The sequence below is a fragment of the Festucalex cinctus genome, chromosome 1 (assembly GCF_051991245.1).
Source record: "Festucalex cinctus isolate MCC-2025b chromosome 1, RoL_Fcin_1.0, whole genome shotgun sequence".
In the NCBI taxonomy this organism is placed as follows: domain Eukaryota; kingdom Metazoa; phylum Chordata; class Actinopteri; order Syngnathiformes; family Syngnathidae; genus Festucalex; species Festucalex cinctus.
In genome coordinates this window covers 59,870,736-59,891,266 of record NC_135411.1, presented here as the reverse complement: position 1 = coordinate 59,891,266, position 20,531 = coordinate 59,870,736, and the positions used below count along the sequence as shown (strand labels likewise).

General features: G+C 43.7%; 1 protein-coding gene across 2 annotated transcripts; it reads right to left on the bottom strand.

Annotated features, from left to right (window-relative positions):
- Window positions 1–266: 266 nt before the first annotated feature.
- LOC144004062 (E3 ubiquitin-protein ligase RNF212B-like) lies at window positions 267–19,824 on the bottom strand. Of its 2 annotated transcripts, none has more exons than XM_077501016.1 (13): window positions 19,634–19,824; window positions 3,344–3,469; window positions 3,197–3,249; window positions 2,361–2,435; window positions 2,116–2,222; window positions 1,943–2,045; window positions 1,837–1,865; window positions 1,726–1,766; window positions 1,398–1,422; window positions 1,230–1,296; window positions 988–1,045; window positions 863–893; window positions 267–786 (listed from the first exon to the last, which is right to left on the bottom strand). In XM_077501016.1, the coding sequence occupies exons 2-13, from the start codon at window positions 3,441–3,443 to the stop codon at window positions 726–728; spliced, it is 750 nt and encodes a 249-aa protein (XP_077357142.1). In that variant the 5' UTR covers window positions 3,444–3,469; window positions 19,634–19,824; the 3' UTR covers window positions 267–725. The 2 variants fall into 2 exon arrangements, with proteins under 2 accessions (XP_077357142.1, XP_077357219.1); XM_077501093.1 differs by lacking the exon at window positions 19,634–19,824 and adding an exon at window positions 18,716–19,114.
- Window positions 19,825–20,531: the final 707 nt, after the last annotated feature.

Below are 20,531 nucleotides of genomic sequence, written 5' to 3'. Positions count from 1 at the left end.
TGCTGTTGTTTGTTAACTTATACAAGTTTAGATTAAAAAAAAAATGTTACAACCATTGCCAGTCACTTATGCAGTATGTATCCAAAACACACTCATTGATGCATTGGGCTAATCTGTTGAAATACTTGTTTCAATTTTGCTCTACTAAGGGGGGAAAATGCAATACTGATTTCTTAACTCAATTCATTCATCAATTCCTATATTATTTTTACGATCCAACCAGACAACTGACCTACATTTAACTTTTAATAATATAAAGAGTTAGATATCTTGAAAGTGCTTTAATAGTATACAGGCATCAAGTCCTCATTTTGGTGTTTCATAGAAATAGTATATCAAACACTTGTTTACATTTGTTTCAAATGTATTTTTTTCAAAAATTCGTTTGTAACGTTTTCACAAGAACACATTCAAAGATATTCGTGTAAGAACATTGCTTCACATGAATGCATATAATTTTGATTGTAAATTTGGTAAGCAAATGTTAAATTAATGGTAATTCCCGTCACACTTTACTGTGCATGCATAGCATCTAACCCTAACCCAGGAATAACGAACACCATGAAGAAACCAGAGCAGTGAGATCATATGACTGTTAAATTACTCAACGGAAAACAACACAGTACAACAACTGAAGTGAAGTGTGTACAAAAAATAATCCTGCTCTTCCCCCCCACCCACAAAACACATCTTTTGATGTGTCTTTACAAATAGAGCCTATTTGATTAACGCCTAGGTGAGTGTATTAAGCCAGTCATCGGATTGAAGTTGAAGATGTTTAAGGCTCTGTGGATGACAGAAATTGAAGAGCAGAATATGCGAATAAGGCAAAATGATGACCATCAAAGACTGCAATTCTCACCTTGCGGATGGGGTGGTGAAAGTCGGAATCCCTTTTAAAAACAGTAAGGAATTTCAAGGAATTTAATATGCTGAAATCAAAACTAAGATGTGCGCGTTAATGACAAGAAACATTACAACACTTACTGTTCATACGCTCAAGAAGAGGGCTGTTTATAGACTGGGAGGTGGTCGATTCAGGAGTCTAATAATACCATACGCATGAGAAATATATTTTCACATTTTCTTCTAATTTAGCCACATTGTTTTAAAAGTAGTTGATTACATAATGAGTCTTTAATCTGCACCAACTCCATAATAGTGCAGTATTCTGTTTATTCAAATTGATCAGAAATTGTAGGCAATTGAATAGAAAAATGGTACTCAACTGTATGGGATGCAAGACCAAGACCTCTGTCTCTGGTCCACAATGGGGAATCTGCTGGAGCGAGGTGACTGAAAACCACAACGATAAATCACAACATCTTTCCACAGCTTTTTCTTGTGTTGGTTTGACACTATAACAAAATATAAAGTCTACTGACTGTCAAACATACCTCATAGTTCTTAAAAGAGGGGTAACTGGAGATAGAACACAAGTTAAGTGTGAATACAATTATCCAAAATATTTGAAAAAAACCCAAATTGTATTCCAATGGTGATGGTCTTGCATGTATGGGAAATTCAAGGTTAGGATTCATGCAAAATTCTGTACAAATTTTGAGAATTGATCTGCAACTGTATTTGGATTGACATCATAATGGAATGCCGTTTAGTCTTCTTCAACACAACCCTTTGCAGTTCCATAGGAAATTGAATGGGCCTGCCAAATTACAAATATATGATAAAAACAACAAACAGAGGGAATTGAATAACTGAGATTACCAGGAGAAGTGACAGCCACAGGGAGCGAGATCCTTTGAATACTGCGTGAAAAAAGTTTCAGTTACAGCCTCAACAGAAGTCATTAATTGTAAGAAGTCAATTTACTTTTACCCATTTGCATGAAATTGTCCTGGGGAACCCTATGGAGAGCAGACTTCCACTATTAACTGTTCCAAAAGCACAAACGTCAAATTCAGCAACAACTTTCAGCACGTACCCTCCTCTGCGAAAGAGGCTTTTTCAGCTCTGCCATCTCTCTTTTCAGCTCCATATTTTGTTTTTTTAAATCAGCATTCTCTCTTTTCAGTTCAGCTATTTGCCTTATGACAAAAGAAGCAACAGTAAACAAACTCAGCAAATATTTTGCCTCATTTTATGGGAACACATCACCTGTAACTTTGCTGAGTGACTTCTTTCAGGCGCTTGTCCAGTTCAACAGACTTGTGCTTGAAGTATGCTGTTGTTCTCTCCATTTGAGACTGCTGAAAATCGGCTATCTGTACACATATTTACACTACATTCACTTTCAGATATTTATTCAGGAGGGCTTTCTTGGGTCAGCAATAAGAGAAATCCCTCAGAACGACAGCGCTATTAAAAAGGACAGAGGTAAAAAGTGTTTGCGGTGAACAAACCTGTGAAATGTTTTCAAGCCGTGACTGGATGATCTTCACAGGATCCGTGAAAAATATCCTTTGCTTTGGTTTCATCTAAAACACAAAGCCATTATTTATTGATTTATTTCTTCGGAAGCCCATTATCCCACGCACCATATAAACATAACAATTTCCAAATAAATAGTGAAATAATTTCTAATTGGATCTGGACTTGAATTTGATGCATGTGCCTTAAAGTGCACATTTACACTACAACCTAATTTTGTTTTTGTGTACCGATATTTGAAAATTGTCACGTAATGTTATCAAACCTCTCCCCATTCACAGTGATCGGCCTTATTGTAAGGTATCAGTAGCTGCAAGGGAGGCCTCAAGAGTTGTACTGTTATTGAACATCCCTACAAATAAGCATTTATCAAGCTGCATGGGGTACTTTACTGTATAGCCTATGTATTATTTTGACACTCGCTTTAGGTACGTTAAATGAAAACATTTCAAGTCTTAAGTGGATTTGTCATTTAACCAAGGTTGAACTGCTCAAAGTATTTCGTGCATTTGTCTATTAATGATCAGGTTAATTCCTGGCTCTATTACATACTGTTGATGCCATTAAGGTTTTTAGGCATTAATGCTTGCAATAACAGCCATGGTGACTCATGCTGTGAAAGCAAATGTATTCATTTTTGTGCATACTTCTTTTAATGATAACTCAACTTATTTTCTCTTCCTAAGTAAATTTGGACGAATTTGGCTCTGAATTGTAAATATGTACACACATTCTTTTCGAAGAGCGCAACTGTTTAAATATGATTGGGTCACCACAACACAAGGTCCAAAACGTAACAATCACCAACCTTATTTGTGATGGGCAGATAACTGCAACTGGTTCCACATATGGCACATTTGTCTGGGAGGAAAAGAACAATTAAGAGTGACTCAAACCATTTTGTCTAGCACTTATTACAAGGAATTAGAATACTATCAAAACAGACAAGCCTTGCCAGATTTGATGCAAGCGTCGCAGCAGATGTGTCCACAGTTGGACACTGAAAACTTTGATCCTGTTCTTAAGAAGCACTTGTTACAGTGGAACCAGTCCATTTGAAGGTCTATAATCTATAGTTTAGCTACAGACAAACAGACAAAAGGCTACATCACTATTCAGACTCAGTAAAATATTTGAACCTTACTTTTTCTATAAACGTTTGTACATTTTGCTGTCACACAATTGTTGTTAATAGCATGCTTAGGGTGACCAGATTGTGGTCATCAAAAAAGAGGACCCCAAGACGGAGTGCCGTAACACATTTTAAATCCGGCTCAAAAATGGAAACATGTAAAAGTAACAGTTTAACTGCTATTAATTATTGCCAAAGTTATAACAAATGAAGGTTTAAAGTGCTTAAAGTAAAACCAAAACTGTACAAATATTAATAATAATAATAATAATTTACTCTGCCACTTTTCAGATGATCTTCTAATCTTTTGTAGCAGTCTTTCATTTCCTGTCAAGTGTAAATGAAACTCTTCGCATGGCATGTGATTGAAATTGTACTAAGTAAACAGAAGTCTCTTCAGTAAGTCAACAACTACTTATTCCTATCCTTTGTCCACAGACTTTGCATCAGTGAAAATATTATCTTAAATATTATATTATGCAGTAGTAACTTTAAAATAATTTTTTTGACTTTTTGACATTGACTCAATAGTCCACTATTTTACCTGAAGAGCTGAACAGCGTTTTGTTTTTTTTTGGTTTCCCGGGTACTACAGGTAGTTGAACTTAGTGGTCAAAATCGCCGGCCCCTTTGTTGCTGACGTAAACGTATGTGCCAGCACCAAACATTCTGCCTCGAATGAATCCCGACCAGAACAGGAACGTGTATGTTTCTTCTTGAGGTTGACAGTAAACAGATATACTTTTTCGCTTCGGCGTTTTGTAGGTCCCGCCGCGGCGTCATTCCTGCTTGACCCTTTTTCAGCCGCCTTAAGTGAATAGGAGCACACGACCAGGCGAGCAGTGTGCACTCGTGATTTTTTTTAAACCACGATCATTACAAATCCATCCACAAGTACCTTTTAAATTGTAAATCTAGTTCAGCGTTGTTGTAAAACATTATAATATTTATTGTATATACTGTAGCGAGTAGTGACGGGAGTCGGAGGCAGAGTGTTGAAGTCCGGAGCTAAAGACCGGCGATTTATTGACATCAGCCTCTCAGCGTTTAACAGCAACAACAACTCACTCTGCGCGAGGCTCACAGACCTACCAACATTTTGTTCTTTTATCCTTTCATCCTTTCATCCCATCCAACTCCTCCGTCGTCCCAAGGTTCCGTGGGTGAATTATGTTCTCATCACCACACAAGCCCCCCCAGAATTCACCCATAATCAAACTCCGGATGACGGGGCGGCAAAACTGCCCGACCCCTGCGGGTAAAGTACCCAGGGAGCGCGGGCGGGAGGGGCACAACAGAAACATCAGAACCGTCCCGCACATCAACTGGCGGGGATGCAGGAACAACTGGAAGGGACCCCGCACGGTCTCCCAGGTGCAGCCTAGGGGGGCGGCCGCGGCGGGGGGCGCGGGGCAAGTCCAAGGGTCCGGCCAGCTCAACATGAGCCGGCTTCAGCCTGTCAACAGAAACAGTTTAGGAACGGCCCCCAACATCCACGACCATAGTCTTGGCACCATGCTGCAGGACCCTAAATGGTCCGTCGTAGGGGGGACTCAAGGGACCACGGTATGCATCATGTCGGATAAAAACAAACTGCAAACAACCGACTGCAAGATGGGGGGCACCCGGGCCCCAGGGGTGCCATGGTGCGATGTGGGCACGGGCTGGAACGCACCAGCAGCATCCACCGGCGGCCCAGGCCTGGGTGCGGGCCAAGGCGTCGAGGCGTCCGGAATGAAATCTCCTGGCACTCTGAGCACCTGTCCATAGACCAACTCAGCCGACGAACACTGCAGGTCCTCCTTAGGTGCAGTACGAAGGCCCAGCATGATCCAGGGTAGCTTGTCGACCCAATTACCGTCAGAAAGTCCAAAGCGCAAAGCGGCTTTCATCGAACGATGGAACCGTTCGCACAGCCCGTTAGCCTGAGGGTGATAAGCGGAGGTGCGATGTAGCTTGACCCCGAGGCTTTCAGCAACAGAGTTCCAAACCTCTGAAGTGAACTGCGCACCCCTGTCGGACGAGAGGTCCGCCGGCGGTCCAAACCGAGCGACCCAGGTCCCGATAAACGCCCGGGCCACGTCACTGGTCGATATGGAGGTGAGGGGAACAGCCTCCGGCCAGCGGGTCGTCCTGTCCACCATCGTCAGGAGGTAGGTGAAGCCCTGGGAAGGAGGAAGCGGACCTACGATGTCGACGTTGACATGGTCAAACTTCCTCGCAGGGACAACAAAAGTCTCCAAAGGCGCCTTGGTGTGACGGTGGACCTTGGCTCGCTGACAAGCCACGCATGAATCAACCCAGGCCCGTACATCTTTCTTCAACCCAGACCAGACGAACTTCTGAGCCACCAACCTCGCCGATGCTTTCCTGCCGGGGTGTGAGAGACCGTGCACCATGTCGAAGGCGGCCCTCTGCCAACCAGAGGGCACCAGCGGTCTAGGCCAGCCCATGGAGACGTCGCACCACAGCTCGACCCCGGAGTCGTCGACCGCCACCCTTTCAACTTGCAACCCGGTGTCGGAGCCGCGAAGCAACTGGGTGCCACGATCGGAAGCCTGGTCGGCCGCCATCCGGGAAAAGTCGAGGCCCAGCTGTACGGTGTTGACGGCTGCCCTGGACAGACAATCCGCGACCACGTTGTCCTTGCCAGCGATATGTCGGATGTCCGTGGTGTATTCAGATATGAACGACAGCTGGCGCTGTTGCCGCGCGGACCACGGCTCGGACAACTTCGACATGGAGAAGGTGAGCGGCTTGTGATCGATGAAGACCGTGAACTCACAGCTCTCCAGGATGAAGCGGAAGTGGCGGATCGCCAGCCAGACAGCAAGGAGCTCCCTGTCGAACGTGCTGTACTTGCGCTCCCGAGGGACCAACCGGCGGCTGAAAAAGGCGAGTGGCTGCCACGCACCGTCGACGCGCTGCTCCAAAACGGCCCCAACGGCAAAATCAGATGCGTCAGTAGTGGGGGCGATCGGGGCATCCGGGCGTGGGTGGGCCAACAAGGCCGCTTGGGACAGCGCGGCTTTCGTCTTTTCAAAAGCCTTGACTCTCACATCGGTCCAGTCGACCGCACGGTTAGGAGCCACACCCTTAAGTGCGTCGTAAAGCGGGTGCATCACTTGGGCAGCGTGGCGGATGAACCTGTGGTAAAAAGTCACCATCCCGAGGAACTCGCGGAGACCCTGGGCCGTCTGGGGTCGAGGAAAAGCGGCAACAGCTTCCACTTTTGCCGGGAGCGGGGTGGCGCCGTCCTCGTTGATGAGGTGGCCGAGGAATTGGATGGAGGGCACACCAAAGACACATTTAGCACGGTTAATAATCAGTCCAGCCTGGCTGAGCTTGGAGAAAAGCTGCCGGAGGTGTGAAAGGTGTTCTCCGATGGAGGAGCTGGCCACTAGGATGTCATCCAAGTAGACGAAGAGGAACGGCATGTCCCGGAGAACAGAGTCCATGAGACGCTGAAAAGACTGGGCCGCGTTTTTAAGGCCGAATGGCATCCTGAGAAACTCGAACAGTCCGAAAGGTGTTATCACAGCAGTCTTAGGCACATCGGCGGGGTGTACCGGAACTTGGTGATAGCCGCGTACCAAGTCCACCTTGGAAAACACCATCGCACCTGCCAGGTGGGCAGAGAAGTCCTGTATGTGCGGGACCGGATAGCGATCGTGCGTCGTGGCATCATTGAGGCGGCGATAGTCTCCACACGGTCGCCAGCCGCCGTCCGACTTCGGGACCATGTGGAGAGGCGAGGCCCACGGGCTGTCCGAACGACTAATTATGCAGAGGCGTTCCATGTTGGAGAATTCGGACTTAGCTGTGGCCAATCTATCAGGGTTGAGGCGTCGGGCCTTAGCGTGAACCGGCGGCACTACGGTCTCAATGTGGTGCTCGACCCCATGCTTGGTAGAATTGGCTGCAAATGTAGGCGTGGTCAGGCTGGGGAATTCTCCAAGAAGCCGCGTGAACACGTCGTCATCTGAGAGCGGGCTGGCGAGGCCCTCAAACGTCTCCACATCACACCCACAAGCAACAGTGGAAAACGTCACAGCGTCCAACAGGCGGCCATTTTTTTTTTTTTTTTTTTTTTTTTTTTTTTTTTTTTGAAGAGCTCAGAATTGTTCATTCGGTAGTCTTACCGATTCAACGTCTTGTCATCATTGCTCTTTTTTTTTTTTTTTTTTTTTTTTTTTTTTTTTTTTTGTGTGTGTGTATGTGTGCGTGCGTTTGCGTGCGTGCGTTTGCGTGCGTGCGTGCGTTTGCGTGTGTGCGTTTGCGTGCGTTTGCGTGCGTGCGTGTGCGTGCGTGCAAATACGTATAAATTTATACTCATTCATTCACCTAAAACCTTATAAATATCCCATTACCCTTCGCCTTAACCAGGTACTTCAGAATCTTGCCAGAGTCGTGAGATTTAAATGGTCAGGAGACCAGAGAAAAGGTCAGAAAAAAAAAGAAATAAAGAGAAAAGAAAGGTAAATCAAAGTGACATCCAGCACCGACCAAACACTTCCTGCCTTCCCCATGATTACAAAATCAAAGTCTTACGCCAACCCCGGAAGCCTCTAAATTCCAGCAAATTTAGCGAGATCTCAAGAGCCCAGAGGAAAAACTAAAGAGAGGAAGGAGGGAAGGATCGATAAGGCAGAGTGAGATCAATAGAAGCCAGTACATCCAATCCATCAAAGTGAAGTCCAGCACCAACAAGACCCCTCCTGCGTGGTTACAAAACCGGAGTCTTATGCCAACCCCAGAAACCTCATACTTCTAATAAATTAAGATCTCAAGTGACCAGAGGAAAAACTAAAGAGAGGAAGGAGGGAAGGATAGATAAAGCAAAGTGAGAACCACAGACACCAGCACCAACTGATTCAAGGGGCTGTGGGAGGGAGAGGGTACTTCTGTTGAGTTTCAGTAGATGCTGGTGCGACGGATCTGGCATGCATAAGGACCACCACCAAAGAAAGAAGCCGTCAACCGCGGTCCAGCAAAGCGAGCACCCCCCCCCCCCCCCCCCCCCGGAATCCCCAGGCCGCGGCAGCACCAAGGCCACCCCCAAGCCACCCGAGCGGACACCGGTCGGCGAGCCGACCCAGACACCCGGAACACCCCCGCCCCAGCCCCGGCCCACACCCCCGAGCCCAAGGCCGCAGAACGAGGCCCAGCGGGCCCCCACAGCGCCCCACCGGTCCCCAGCCCCCATCCCCCCACGACCCCCCCGCACCCCACCCAAACCCGCCATCCACCACGACCCAGGCCCCACCACCCCCGACCCCCAAACCCCCGAACACACCCCGACCCCCAGCACCCAACCCCCCACCCACCCATACCTCCACCCCCCCCCCCAAACAAGCCGCCCCCCCCCCGACGGCCGCCACCCCCCCCCCCCCCCCCCGCGAACCCGGCCCCCCGCGAGAACCCCCCACCCCCCCCCGGAAACCGGCACCGGGCAGCAGCGCAGAGAGGGAAGATGTGCCCACCCCACCTCCAGCCGCGCGAGATTTGCACAGCGGCGGGAGGGGGGAAGCAGAGGAGGAAGCACCAGGGGAGAAGGCGGGACACCAGAACACCGAGCCCGGTGGGGAGAGGCCCCGGTCGTCACGCCAGAGTACAAGTGACACCTAACCCTGTTACTGAGTCCGCCAGCTCGCCGACTGGCGAGCTCTACCCTTACACCGTGGATGTGGCCCCACCCAGTGTATATACAAGTGTGTGCGTGTGGTGCATTAAAATTGGGAGCAGGTGAGTCGGAGCAGAGGGAAAAAATTTCCCCTACTCCGACACACCCGTATCCCCCCCCAAAAAATGAATATGTATATGTGTGGTGCATTAAAAAAGGGAATGGAGGGACAAAGTGGTGGGGCAGGGACACAAATGGGGGGGACCACAGCGCTGCCAGGCACTGCAGTCCATCCCCTCTGATGGCTCCCCGCCCCAACTCACCCCTCCCCTTGGACGTGAGGTGCATTAAAATTGGAGGGGAGTTGAAGGGTGAAGACGGTGTTTCCACCCTTCCCCACCCCACCAAGAAATGTGTTGTGTGCCCTATGTGTATATTTACAAAGTGTATAGTGCAAGCTAGTGAAGTGAGTAAGAGGAGCGACCAGCGGGGCCTCACCCAACCCGGCGGGTGTAGGTGGCACGCCCGCCCCCCAGCACCCCCACCCCCTGCCGCCCCCCACCTCATCCACCCGGCACCACAATGGGCGGACAGCCAGCGCAGCAGGGCTACCGGACAGCCCACCGGCCACCGGAGCCCGCCCGGGGCGCCAGGAGTTATACCGGAGTGGGGCAGGCCCCAAACCCTCGCCCGGCCCCCGGAGCCCGACGCCCGGGCCGGGGAGGGAGCCCCAGGCCCAGGGAGAGGGAGGGGGAGGGGCCGCAGGGCAGACAGGGAAGGGGGGGCGGGGGAAGCGGGGAGAAGACGACAAGAAGGCGAAAGGGCGGCTGCAGGGCAGGAGGCGGGGGGGGAGAGGAGGAGGGAGGGCGACAAGGGAAAAGGGACCGGGAGGCAGAGGAGGATGGGCGGGAGGAGGCGAGGAGGGAGAGGCGACGGGGGGGAGGAAGGGGGAGGGGAGAGGGAACCACGGGGCACACCGGAGGCCCACCCACCCCGAACCGCGCCGCCGGGCACGGAGCAGCGGACCGCGCCGGGACGGCACCGCCCCGGGCACCAGGGGAAGCACCCCAACACCGCACCCCACAGGGGGCCCAGGGAGCGGCCAAGACGCAACCGCCACCGAGCAGACAACGGGGGGGGGGCAGAACCACCCCCGCACGACCACAGGGGACGGCATCAAGAAAATTGACTAATTAGCATGCAGTAACACCAAGTGTTGATGCTTAGTGCCCACTAGAAATAGATCTTAAGGAGTTATTGAGTATAGTGTCGTATAGTGTGGTATGCTCGAGCCCACTAGCAGCAACTAGGTTCCTGACTATATAAAAATAAAAACAATCAGATACAAAATACCAAATACAGGAGCAGCGAAAACAGAAGTTGTAACGATGTGGTGGCTCTCGTTAACAGGCAGAATCTTGGCAGGATTAAGTTGCCAAATTGAGATTAAAATATTCTATGTACATAGACCATATTTGTTTAAATCTTGATACTTGATTTTTATTTAAGGCAGAGATTTTTTCCATTGAGATATAATTTATTAGTAAGTTTAACCAGTGGTCGATATTTAGAGATTGTTTATTTTTCCAATTGACAAGGATTATTTTTTTAGCAATAGTAAGGGCTATAAATATAGATTGAGATTGTTTACATGGTAGCTCAGTTATTGTTAAGTCACCTAGTAAACACAGTCTTGGAGATAAAGGAAGCCTACAGTTTAATATATCAGCGAGCTTTTCCAAGATTTTAGTCCAGAAATGCAGCACTGGAGTACATGACCATCAAGCATGAAGATAAGTATCGGCAGTGTTTTGTGAGCACTGGAGACAAATGTCGGAGTCAGAGAGTCCCATTTTTTTCATCATATATTGTGTAATATATGTTCTATGAAGTATCTTATATTGGATAAGTTGCAAATTTGTCTGTTTGGTCATTTTAAATACATTTTCACAGATTTGGGTCCAAAAGTCTGGTTCCGGAACTATAGACAAGTCTTTTTCCCATTTTAAAGTCGGTAAATACGTTTTATTTGTGTATAAAAATAACTTATATATTTTTGATATTTTCTTTATTGTTGTTGGAGAAAGCTTTATAATATCTTTAGCTAAGACAGGCAGTTGGAGCGTATCCTGAAGTGTTGGGATTTGTTTCTTAACCATATTTTTAACTTGCAGATAATGTAAGAAATTTCCCTTTTTTATTTCATATTTCTGGACCAAGTTTGTATACGATATAAACTTATTATCTGAGAAAAGATGATGAAGGTGTGTAATTCCTTTCTGCTCCCATAGGCTTAAATGGAACGACTGATTATTAAGTTGAAAGTCGGGGTTATGCCAAATGGGAGAGAGCCCACAGGGCGCCAATTGGGAGTTTGTAATTTCTAATGCCTTCCACCAGGCAGTCAGGGTGGCGGCTATCATTGGGTTTTTAAAACAATTATGTCGTCTTATTGATTTTGTAATAAAGAGTAAATCTGACAGTCTAAGATTATTACAATCCTTCTGCTCCAATTCCAACCAACAGTTAGTATCTCTGTTGGGTTGTGTCCATAGCACAAGATATTGTAGTTGATTAGCTAGATAATAGTACATAAAGTTTGGTGCCTCTAAACCTCCTTTAGATTTACTTTCCTGAAGAGTAGATAGACTAATTTTGGCTTTTTTTTTTATTCCAATAGAATTTTATGATAGCAGAGTCCAGCGATTGGAACCAGTTAGACGTAGGTTTAAATGGAATCATTGAAAATAAATAATTAATCTTTGGTAAAACTTTCATTTTTATAGTAGCTATCCGTCCTATTAAAGAGATCGGAAGATTATTCCAGCGCTCCAGGTCACTACGGATACTATCCAATAATGGTGAAAAATTTAAAGAAGTTAATTCAGTTAACTTAGGTGAAATTTTAACACCTAAGTATTTTAAATTACCTGTAGGAAAGGAGTAGTGTGGATCCTGACTTGTAGGATTCCATGAATTTTCTGTAATAGGTAATAATGTTGATTTTGTCCAGTTAATAGAGTAATCTGATAAGTGAGAGAATTTAGTTATTAATTTAAATGCTTCCCCTAGCGAGATAGCAGGTTCTTCTAAATAGAGTAATATATCATCGGCATATAGATTAATTTTATGTTCTATTGTCCCGGAGTGGATTCCTTGGATCCGTCTATCCTGACGTATAGCTAATGCAAGCGGCTCAATAAATATAGCAAATAATAAAGGAGAAATTGGGCACCCTTGTCTTGTTCCCCTTTGTAAAGTAAAACTCTGTGATGTAATCCCATTAGTAGTAACTGTAGCTTTAGGAGAATCATATAATATTGAGACCCATTGAATGAATGACTCCCCGAAGCCGAATTTATTTAAGACAGCAAAGAGGAAGGACCAGTTAACTTTATCGAATGCTTTTTCTGCATCCAGCGAAATAACAACTGCCTTTTTATCATACCGCTGTGACATACTAATTAAGTTAAAGAGTCTCCTAATATTATTAGTAGAATGACGACCTTTAATAAAACCTGTTTGATCACTATGAATAATTGTCGAGATTACCGTCTCTAATCGAGATGCCAAGGCCTTAGCGATAATTTTAATATCGGTATTAATTAGTGATATCGGTCGGTAACTTGACGGGAGGGTAGGGTCTTTTTCTGGCTTTAATAAAAGTTTAATTGCTGCTATATTCATATCTTGACGTATATCACCTTTACTTTTAATTTCAGTTACTACTCTTAGAAATAATGGAGCAAACATTAACCAGAAATGTTTAAAAAATATAGCCGGAAAGCCGTCTGGACCAGGTGCTCTGCCATTAGGCATACTGTCTAAAGCACGATACAACTCATCTATAGTAAGCGGGGTATCGAGAATATCTTTATGTTCAATAGATAACTGAGGTATATTTAAGCTGTTTAGGAATTCCTCAATATATTCAGGATTAGGTCTATTAATTTCTGTGTATAGATTTCGATAATAGTTATAAAAAATATGGTTAATTTCTTCTGGTGATTGTGTGCATTCACCATTTATATCTTTAATAGCCGTTATAAGAGATTTTTCCCGATTCCGTTGAAGTTGATTTGCCAGGAATTTACCTGATTTATTATTATGTTCAAAATTATTATATCTCAACTGTTGTATTATAAACTCTGTCTTTTTAGATAACATGTTATCTAACTGTATTTTTATATTCTGTAGTTCTATCCATATTTGATTATTTGGGTTTAATACATATTCATCCGTTAGTTGTTTAATTTTATCTTCCAGGTATTTTTCTAATTTTTGATCCTGTTTCTTTTTATAAGTTGAATATGATATAATTTTCCCTCTAATTACCGCTTTCCCTGCTTCCCAGAGAAGAGATGGAGATATATTTGGAGAGTCATTTATTTCCAAAAAATCTGCCCACTCCCTTCTAATAATTTTATCAAACTCTACGTCTTTCAGTAATGAGATGTTAAAGCGCCATATCGGGGGAGGTTTAAAGGTAGAGTCAATTTGTAGAGTGAGGGAGACTGGTGCATGATCACTTATAATTATAGAATGTATTTTTATAGCAGTTTTATCAACAATAGAATTATTTGTAAGGAAAAAATCAATTCTTGAGAATGATCGGTGCACAGCAGAGAAGAAAGTAAATTCCTTCTTAGTTGGGTTTTGAAGTCTCCAGCCATCGCTGAGGCCAAAATCCTCCATATATTCATCTATTACTTTAGCGGATCGTAATCGCCTTGTATATATCGTATTATTAGAACGATCTATTAACGGGTTCAAGACCGTGTTAAAATCACCTCCAATAATAATAGTAGAATTTGTTGCTAAATCGAGTAACCGAGAGAAAAATTCATGGAAAAAATCAGGGTCATCATTATTTGGGGCATATAAATTACCAATTGTATATACTTTATTAAATATAGTTACCTGGATAATAATATATCGGCCCTCTAAATCTGTTACTATATTATTTAGAGTAAAGAATAAATTCTTATGTATAAGTATAGAGACACCTCTTTGTCTACTATTATAGGAGGCAGAGTAAACTTGACTAAAATTTTTATCTATAAATAATTTTTCTTCTGATTTTTGTAAGTGGGTTTCTTGTAGGAGACAAATATCTGCCTTAAATTTTGAGAGATGGTCTAAAATTTTTATTCTTTTTGCCTGGGAGCGAGCGCCACACACATTCCAGGAGACCAGAACTAATTTCTGCATACAAGCAATATAGACTCAGTCTTATGTATACATCTATATAAGCTGCTTATTAATATTAACATATTGTAGGATAGCAAAAGAGTAATTAGGCAATTTATATAATTTATATAAAGAGAGAGATAGCAAGTAGATAAGTCTAATAGTGAAGAAACGTGGGGGGAAGTGAGTGTGAAGGAAATCTGTGGGGGATTCAACATAACAATACACCAGTAAATGGTGACCTAAGCGAGATTATTATTATTATTATTAATTTATTTTTTTTAAGAATATATTTCTATATTATTATTATTATTATTATTATTATTATTATTATTACTATATAGCCTATGCATAATATAAATTCATATTCTATTTCGTAACCCATTATCCATACATATACATACATATACATATACATATATATACATATATACACATATACATACACATACATATACATATACCTACGTCAAATAATCACACAATGCTCGGCTCTACCAATTGTCAGTTAGAACAGCCAAGGGGTCGAGGTTGGGTTTCGGAATAGCTGGCCGTCGATATATAATTTATCAACGACCATCGAAGTCCGTTTACCCTCCTGTCTATTTTGTTTCATGATAGGAAACAGTACTTTTCGCCGCTCGTTTATCTCTCTTGGGAATTGATCATTCATCCCGAAAGATGTCCCTTTGAGCTCCCGTCCTTTACTTTTTACCAATTCTTTATGTTTAAAATGTTCGAACTTAGCAATAATAGGACGGGGCTTATTGCCCTTACGAGCTCCGAGCCGGTGTACACGGTGAAAAGAGATATTATTTACCGTCTCCTGTGGGATCTTTAGCGATGATGTCATGAATTTTTTTATCTCACCCTCTGGATTATCTGGAGAATTTTCGGATATACCTGAGAATATTAGATTTTCCCGCATACTACGGGATTGAACATCTAAGACCGTTTCCTTTAGCATTTTATTTTCCTTTTTAATCGTCTCCAACTCGGCTGTGACAGCGACGAGAGAGGAGCGTAGCTCGGAGTTATCGCATTGGAGATCGCTTACCTGTTGGCTAACGAATTCCAAACTTGCCTTTAATTCTTTGACGTCCTCGCGGATAAGACAGAGGACGTCAAGTTTTTTATTTATGGAATCCAGCATACTCACCGATACGTCGGCGGTTGCTAAATCGTCCGTGTCTGTTGACGAGTCATTTTTCCTTTTTTTTTCCGAAGGATTATCCCGACTAGCCGCCGGCTCATCCATCGCGCAGCTATAAAAATGATCGTCAATAAAACGTTCGAGGTCGTCCACACTGGATAATATTTCCGATCTTTCTTAGAAAAGAAAAAAATCGAATTTATCTAATCATTAAATTCGGGTTTAATTAGAAATATAAAGCTAATTCTATTTTAGCAGCAGAGCGCCGCCATGTTAGATTTTCCCAGTCTCGCTACCGGTCACGCGATAGTCACAGCATCTCGCGATGGGAAATGTAGTTCCTTCTCCCTCTATCAACAGGCGGCCATTTTTAACATCCACCAGTAGACTGTGGGCACACAAAAAGTCCGCGCCAAGAAGGGGAAAAGAAATGTCTGCAGTGACAAAGTCCCAAGTGAATCGGCGCTCCCCAAAACATACATCCGCTGTCTTAGTGCCGTAGGTCCGGATAGGTGCATCGATGGTCGCTGACAGGTGCGGGCCGTGAGTGCCCCCGGCAGCATCTTCAGCCGAGGCAGGCAACACGCTTCTGCGGGCGCCGGAGTCACAAAGGAATTTGAGTCTGGAGAGGGTGTCCATGATAAACAGCAGCCGGCACTGTGCGCCCCCACTCACAGCTGCAACTGAGTGGAGGCGTTGCCGTTTTCCAACGTAACAAAGGAGCAAGGGGCGCAGCACCTCTTCGCCTTGGTTCCAAAACGTGCGTGAAAATAGCATAAGCCAGGGGCTGATCGGCCATCCACGGCAGCGCGTGCCTTATGAGGTGTCGTTGCGGCCGCCGGGACTGGGAAGGCGCGCGCAGAAGCCAAGACCTCGTGGTTGTGACGCTGGGTGGCCAGGAAAAAACGGTCAGCTTCCTCCGCCAGAGCACGTGGCTCGGAGATGGTAGTGTTCGCTAGCGCTGTCTGGACATGAGGAGGCATGTGGCGCAGAAACAGTTCAATAAACAAAAAGTTCGGCTCCTCCTCGCCAAGCAGGTTCAGCATTTTTTCCATTAGCTCGGACGGCTTACTGTCCCCCAGGCCCTGGATGGCGAAAAGGCGGCGAGCCCTTTCCGGCCGTGACAGCTCGAAGGTCTTAAGGAGGTACGCTTTGAGCCCCGCGTACACAGGGCCGGCCCAGGCTACAGGCGAGCTAGGCGGTCGCCTAGGGCGCCATCTTGTGGAGGGGGCGGCAAATTGCAGAAAGGAAAAAATTTTTTTTTTTTAAACACAATTCAATTGCTGCATTAAGAAAGCGGCGAAAGGAGGAGGAAAAACGGGCCCAGGGTAGAGGTATGTATGTCAGTCAATCATCATTGTTTATAAAATAAACACGAAAATAGCGTTAGCTTCTTAGCTTGCTTGTAACTTGTTTACTGCACCATTACATCCATGCTAGTAGCTACTTTGCACACAAGAGTGGGGCAACGCTTGCTGAGTTTAAACTAAAACAGCCAGTAAGTCCAGATACCTGCAAATGGATTTGCACAAGTCATTGTTTCACATAACCACATTAATTTATTAATTTATTGAAAATAAGAATTATGTGCTGGTTTAATGTAAACATCGATATAGTAAATGCATTATTTTTTTAACTAGATGCGCTGAGAAAATATTTGCAGCCACAACAAGCACCTGCAGAAGCTGTGGTAAACAATCCTTCAGTGTCATCTTCACCAAAGGCTACTGAATGTAAGTGCATGGATGGTGCATTTAATACACAGCCATAATTTCTGACATTGTATTCTATCATGATGCAAATGGATTTGTTTTCCCTGCTTTAACACCAAAATAATTTGAAGTGATGTATTTTGTTTCATGTACAGCTGAAGCAACAGCCAGTCAAGCACCAATCAGCAGTACTTTGAGTGACACAAAGCTCGATCTTCTAGATCCAGGTGACTATTTCAGTTATATCAGCTATTGCTGCATCATGTACAGTGCTCAGCATATATGAGTATACCACCTTTGAAAAATGTAAAGATTTTGTTCAATATCTCCCCGCGACCCTTGTGAGGAATAAGCGGTCAAGAAAATGGATGGATGGATGGATGTTCAATATCTCAATAAACATAAGAACAATTTCCAAAATATTGACAAAATATTTTCTGTAGAATACGCACTTGACTCACAACATGAAAGTAAGGTTGTAATAGGATGCATAGATTACAAAATCTTCAATTTAATCAAATTAACTAATGCAAAAAAAAAAAAAAAAAGCAACCCACAACAAAAACGACTACATCTAGTATTTTCTATGAGCTCCATGACTGTTATGGGTAGCAACATGTCTGCTAGGCCTGGAATTAACAAGCCTTTTTCTCGGGGTCTACTTATTTGTGCAATATGTACTCTAATAAATTACAAAAAATAAAAAATAAAAAAAAACTCTTAGCAGAGATGCAGTCATTTCCTTCCTGGCCAAAATCCAATATGTCAAGCATGGAACTTTTAACTTTTCTAGAGGAGAAAAAACTTAAGAGAAATCTATCCCAACATGTGGGTAGCACTCAGAGTGGCCGCTACCATACCAGTGACTGTAGCATCAGCTGAGAGATGCTTTTCCAAGCTTAAACTAATAAAAACTATTTAAGGTCTACCATGTCACAAGAACGGCTAACTAGAGTGGCACTTATCAGCATCAATCAAGAAGTATCCAGGCAGCTATCCTTTGACGCACCAATTGATGCCTTTGCTGCAAGGAGGTCCCGGCGTGCACTATTTTAAGTATTTGCCGTTATGTTCCTAAGTTATTTAGTGAAGTTTTTTTGCACACTATTCACATTATCTGTGAATCACCTTATTGCCAAAGTTTTACGATATATCAAAGTTTGTATATTGATACATTTACTATTTTTTGTATCTTACACAATTATTAATGTACATAGTGAAAACATTTTGAGGTTTTAAATACTGTCATTTTGCAAAAATTGCAATCAAAAGTTGCATTGCATTGTACTTCTGTTATTTTTCTTATTTTTATTTGTTTGTGGAATTTGGTATTTATTGTGTGGTGTGCTATTAAATATAATATATGTATAATTTTTTTTTTTTTTTTTTTTTTTTTTTTTTTTAATGGGATTGGGGGGGGGGGGCTACCATGTACATTTTCGCCTAGGGTACCAAATCATGTAGGGCCGGCCCTGCGCGTACATATCCCGTGCCGGGGGAGAGGTGATAAAACTCACGGCTCTGGCCGCCGTGGAGCTCCCGAGCGCGGACACGACGTGGTAGTAGCGCGTGGAATCGTCCGTAATTCCCCGAATGGCAAACTGAGCTTCAGCTTGTACAAACCACGTCGCCGCGGCCGACTCCCAAAACTCCGGTAACTTGAGACCAGCGGAGTTCGCCATGTCGCTCAATTCGATCAAATTCTCAGCCTCGGAAACGTCAACGAGGCGGATGTCGGGGTCACCAATGTAGCGAGTAGTGACGGGAGTCGGAGGCAGAGTGTTGAAGTCCGGAGCCAAAGACCAGCGATTTATTGACATCAGCTTCTCAGCGTTTAACAGCAACAACCCACTCTGCGCGAGGCTCACAGACCTACCAACATTTTGTTCTTTTATCCTTTCATCCTTTCATCCCATCCAACTCCTCCTTCGTCCCAAGGTTCCGTGGGTGAATTATGTTCTCATCACCACAATACTATATTTTTATGACTTTTGCGAAGACAGGAAGGTGGGCGCCTCTTGCCTGGCTTGCATAAAATAAGAAAATGGGCCGATAATCTGACAAATAACAGCGGGTATAGAGAGGCTGTTGCTAATTCTGGGTTGAATGCAGGTCACACATGCGCTTAAATCTGCTGTTGAGTGAAAGAGTGCACTTGGAGTGAAACGGCCAGCAAAGACACAAAATATGGACATTTCACAGGGAATTTGAAAATCCGGCCAGGTTCTATTTTTGACCCCAAAAGGAGCACATGTCCGGACAAAAACGGAAGTATGGTCACCCTAAGCTTGTTAGCTACTATTAAATGTCTTCATGTGTTAGCTTGGAGAGCTGTTGCCAATTCAAATTTTAAAATGAAATTTCGGGTGTTACTACAAACATAATATACTTACACTATTAAATAGAAACATTCTCTAATATTTTAGCAATCTTACCTCCCGGAAATCTAAGAAGTGGCAGACAAACATGGACAACAGTTAGCAGCTGTTAGCATGCTAGCAGTAGCTCACGAGGCAGTCAACCTGCGACTGATGAGAGAGCCACTGAACTTCGGGATGGATGTAAACACACTACATATAAATGAAACAAATATTTATAAATACAAAATTGAAAAGAATCAGGGACTGTATCCATAAACATTCAGAACCTCTCTAACAGCAACTTTGAGCAAAGACCAGACAACTGTTAGTTTTTACATTTATTTTTTTTAATTAATTACTTTTTTTTTTTTTTTTTTTTTTTTTTTAAGACAACTGTTAGGAGGCTGTGTTTGAAGCCTTCCCAACACTTTGGTTTAAAAAAAAAAAAAAAAAAAAAAAAAAAGGGAAAACACATCCTCTTTAGTACAGTAGCCTACTGTAAAGATTGTACCTTTAAACTCGATGTATCATTAAAAAAAAAAAAATACAAATTTAAAGTAAGCCAGAATTGTATACTGTATTAATTACTACACCACACAGGGTAATTCTGAACCCACAGAGTGTGAAAAATAAAACTGCTCAATCATCGGTATGAGAGTCACATTTTCATACTGTAACTATTGTGTGTTTCTGTTTTGCATTCTTGTGCCCGAGTGTTAGTGAACACCGGTTGTGTGAAGACAAAAAGGTGAATTACCAACCACGTCTGCTGGCAGCATTCTTATGTCACAAAACTTTAAAGATTGACATTTTTATGCTAGGTAGAATATTGATTGCATCATTGACATGATCTGCTGAATTAGTTTTTCATAGAAATACTGTAAAGAAATTACATTTCCATAGTCATTTTGTGGCATATATTTTGGCATGATCTTAACAGGGCCTGTCTTGACTGTTTACCTTGTGGCGTAAA

Coding starts and splice junctions, on each gene's coding strand:
- LOC144004062 (XM_077501016.1), bottom strand. CDS start 3,443: ATGGACTGGTTCCACTGTAACAAGTGCTTCTTAAGAACAGGATCAAAG. Junction 2,436..3,196: donor ATCTGCCCATCACAAATAAG/GTTGGTGATTGT, acceptor TTTGTGTTTTAG/ATGAAACCAAAGCAAAGGAT. Junction 1,423..1,725: donor TGTGGCTGTCACTTCTCCTG/GTAATCTCAGTT, acceptor TTCTATCTCCAG/TTACCCCTCTTTTAAGAACT.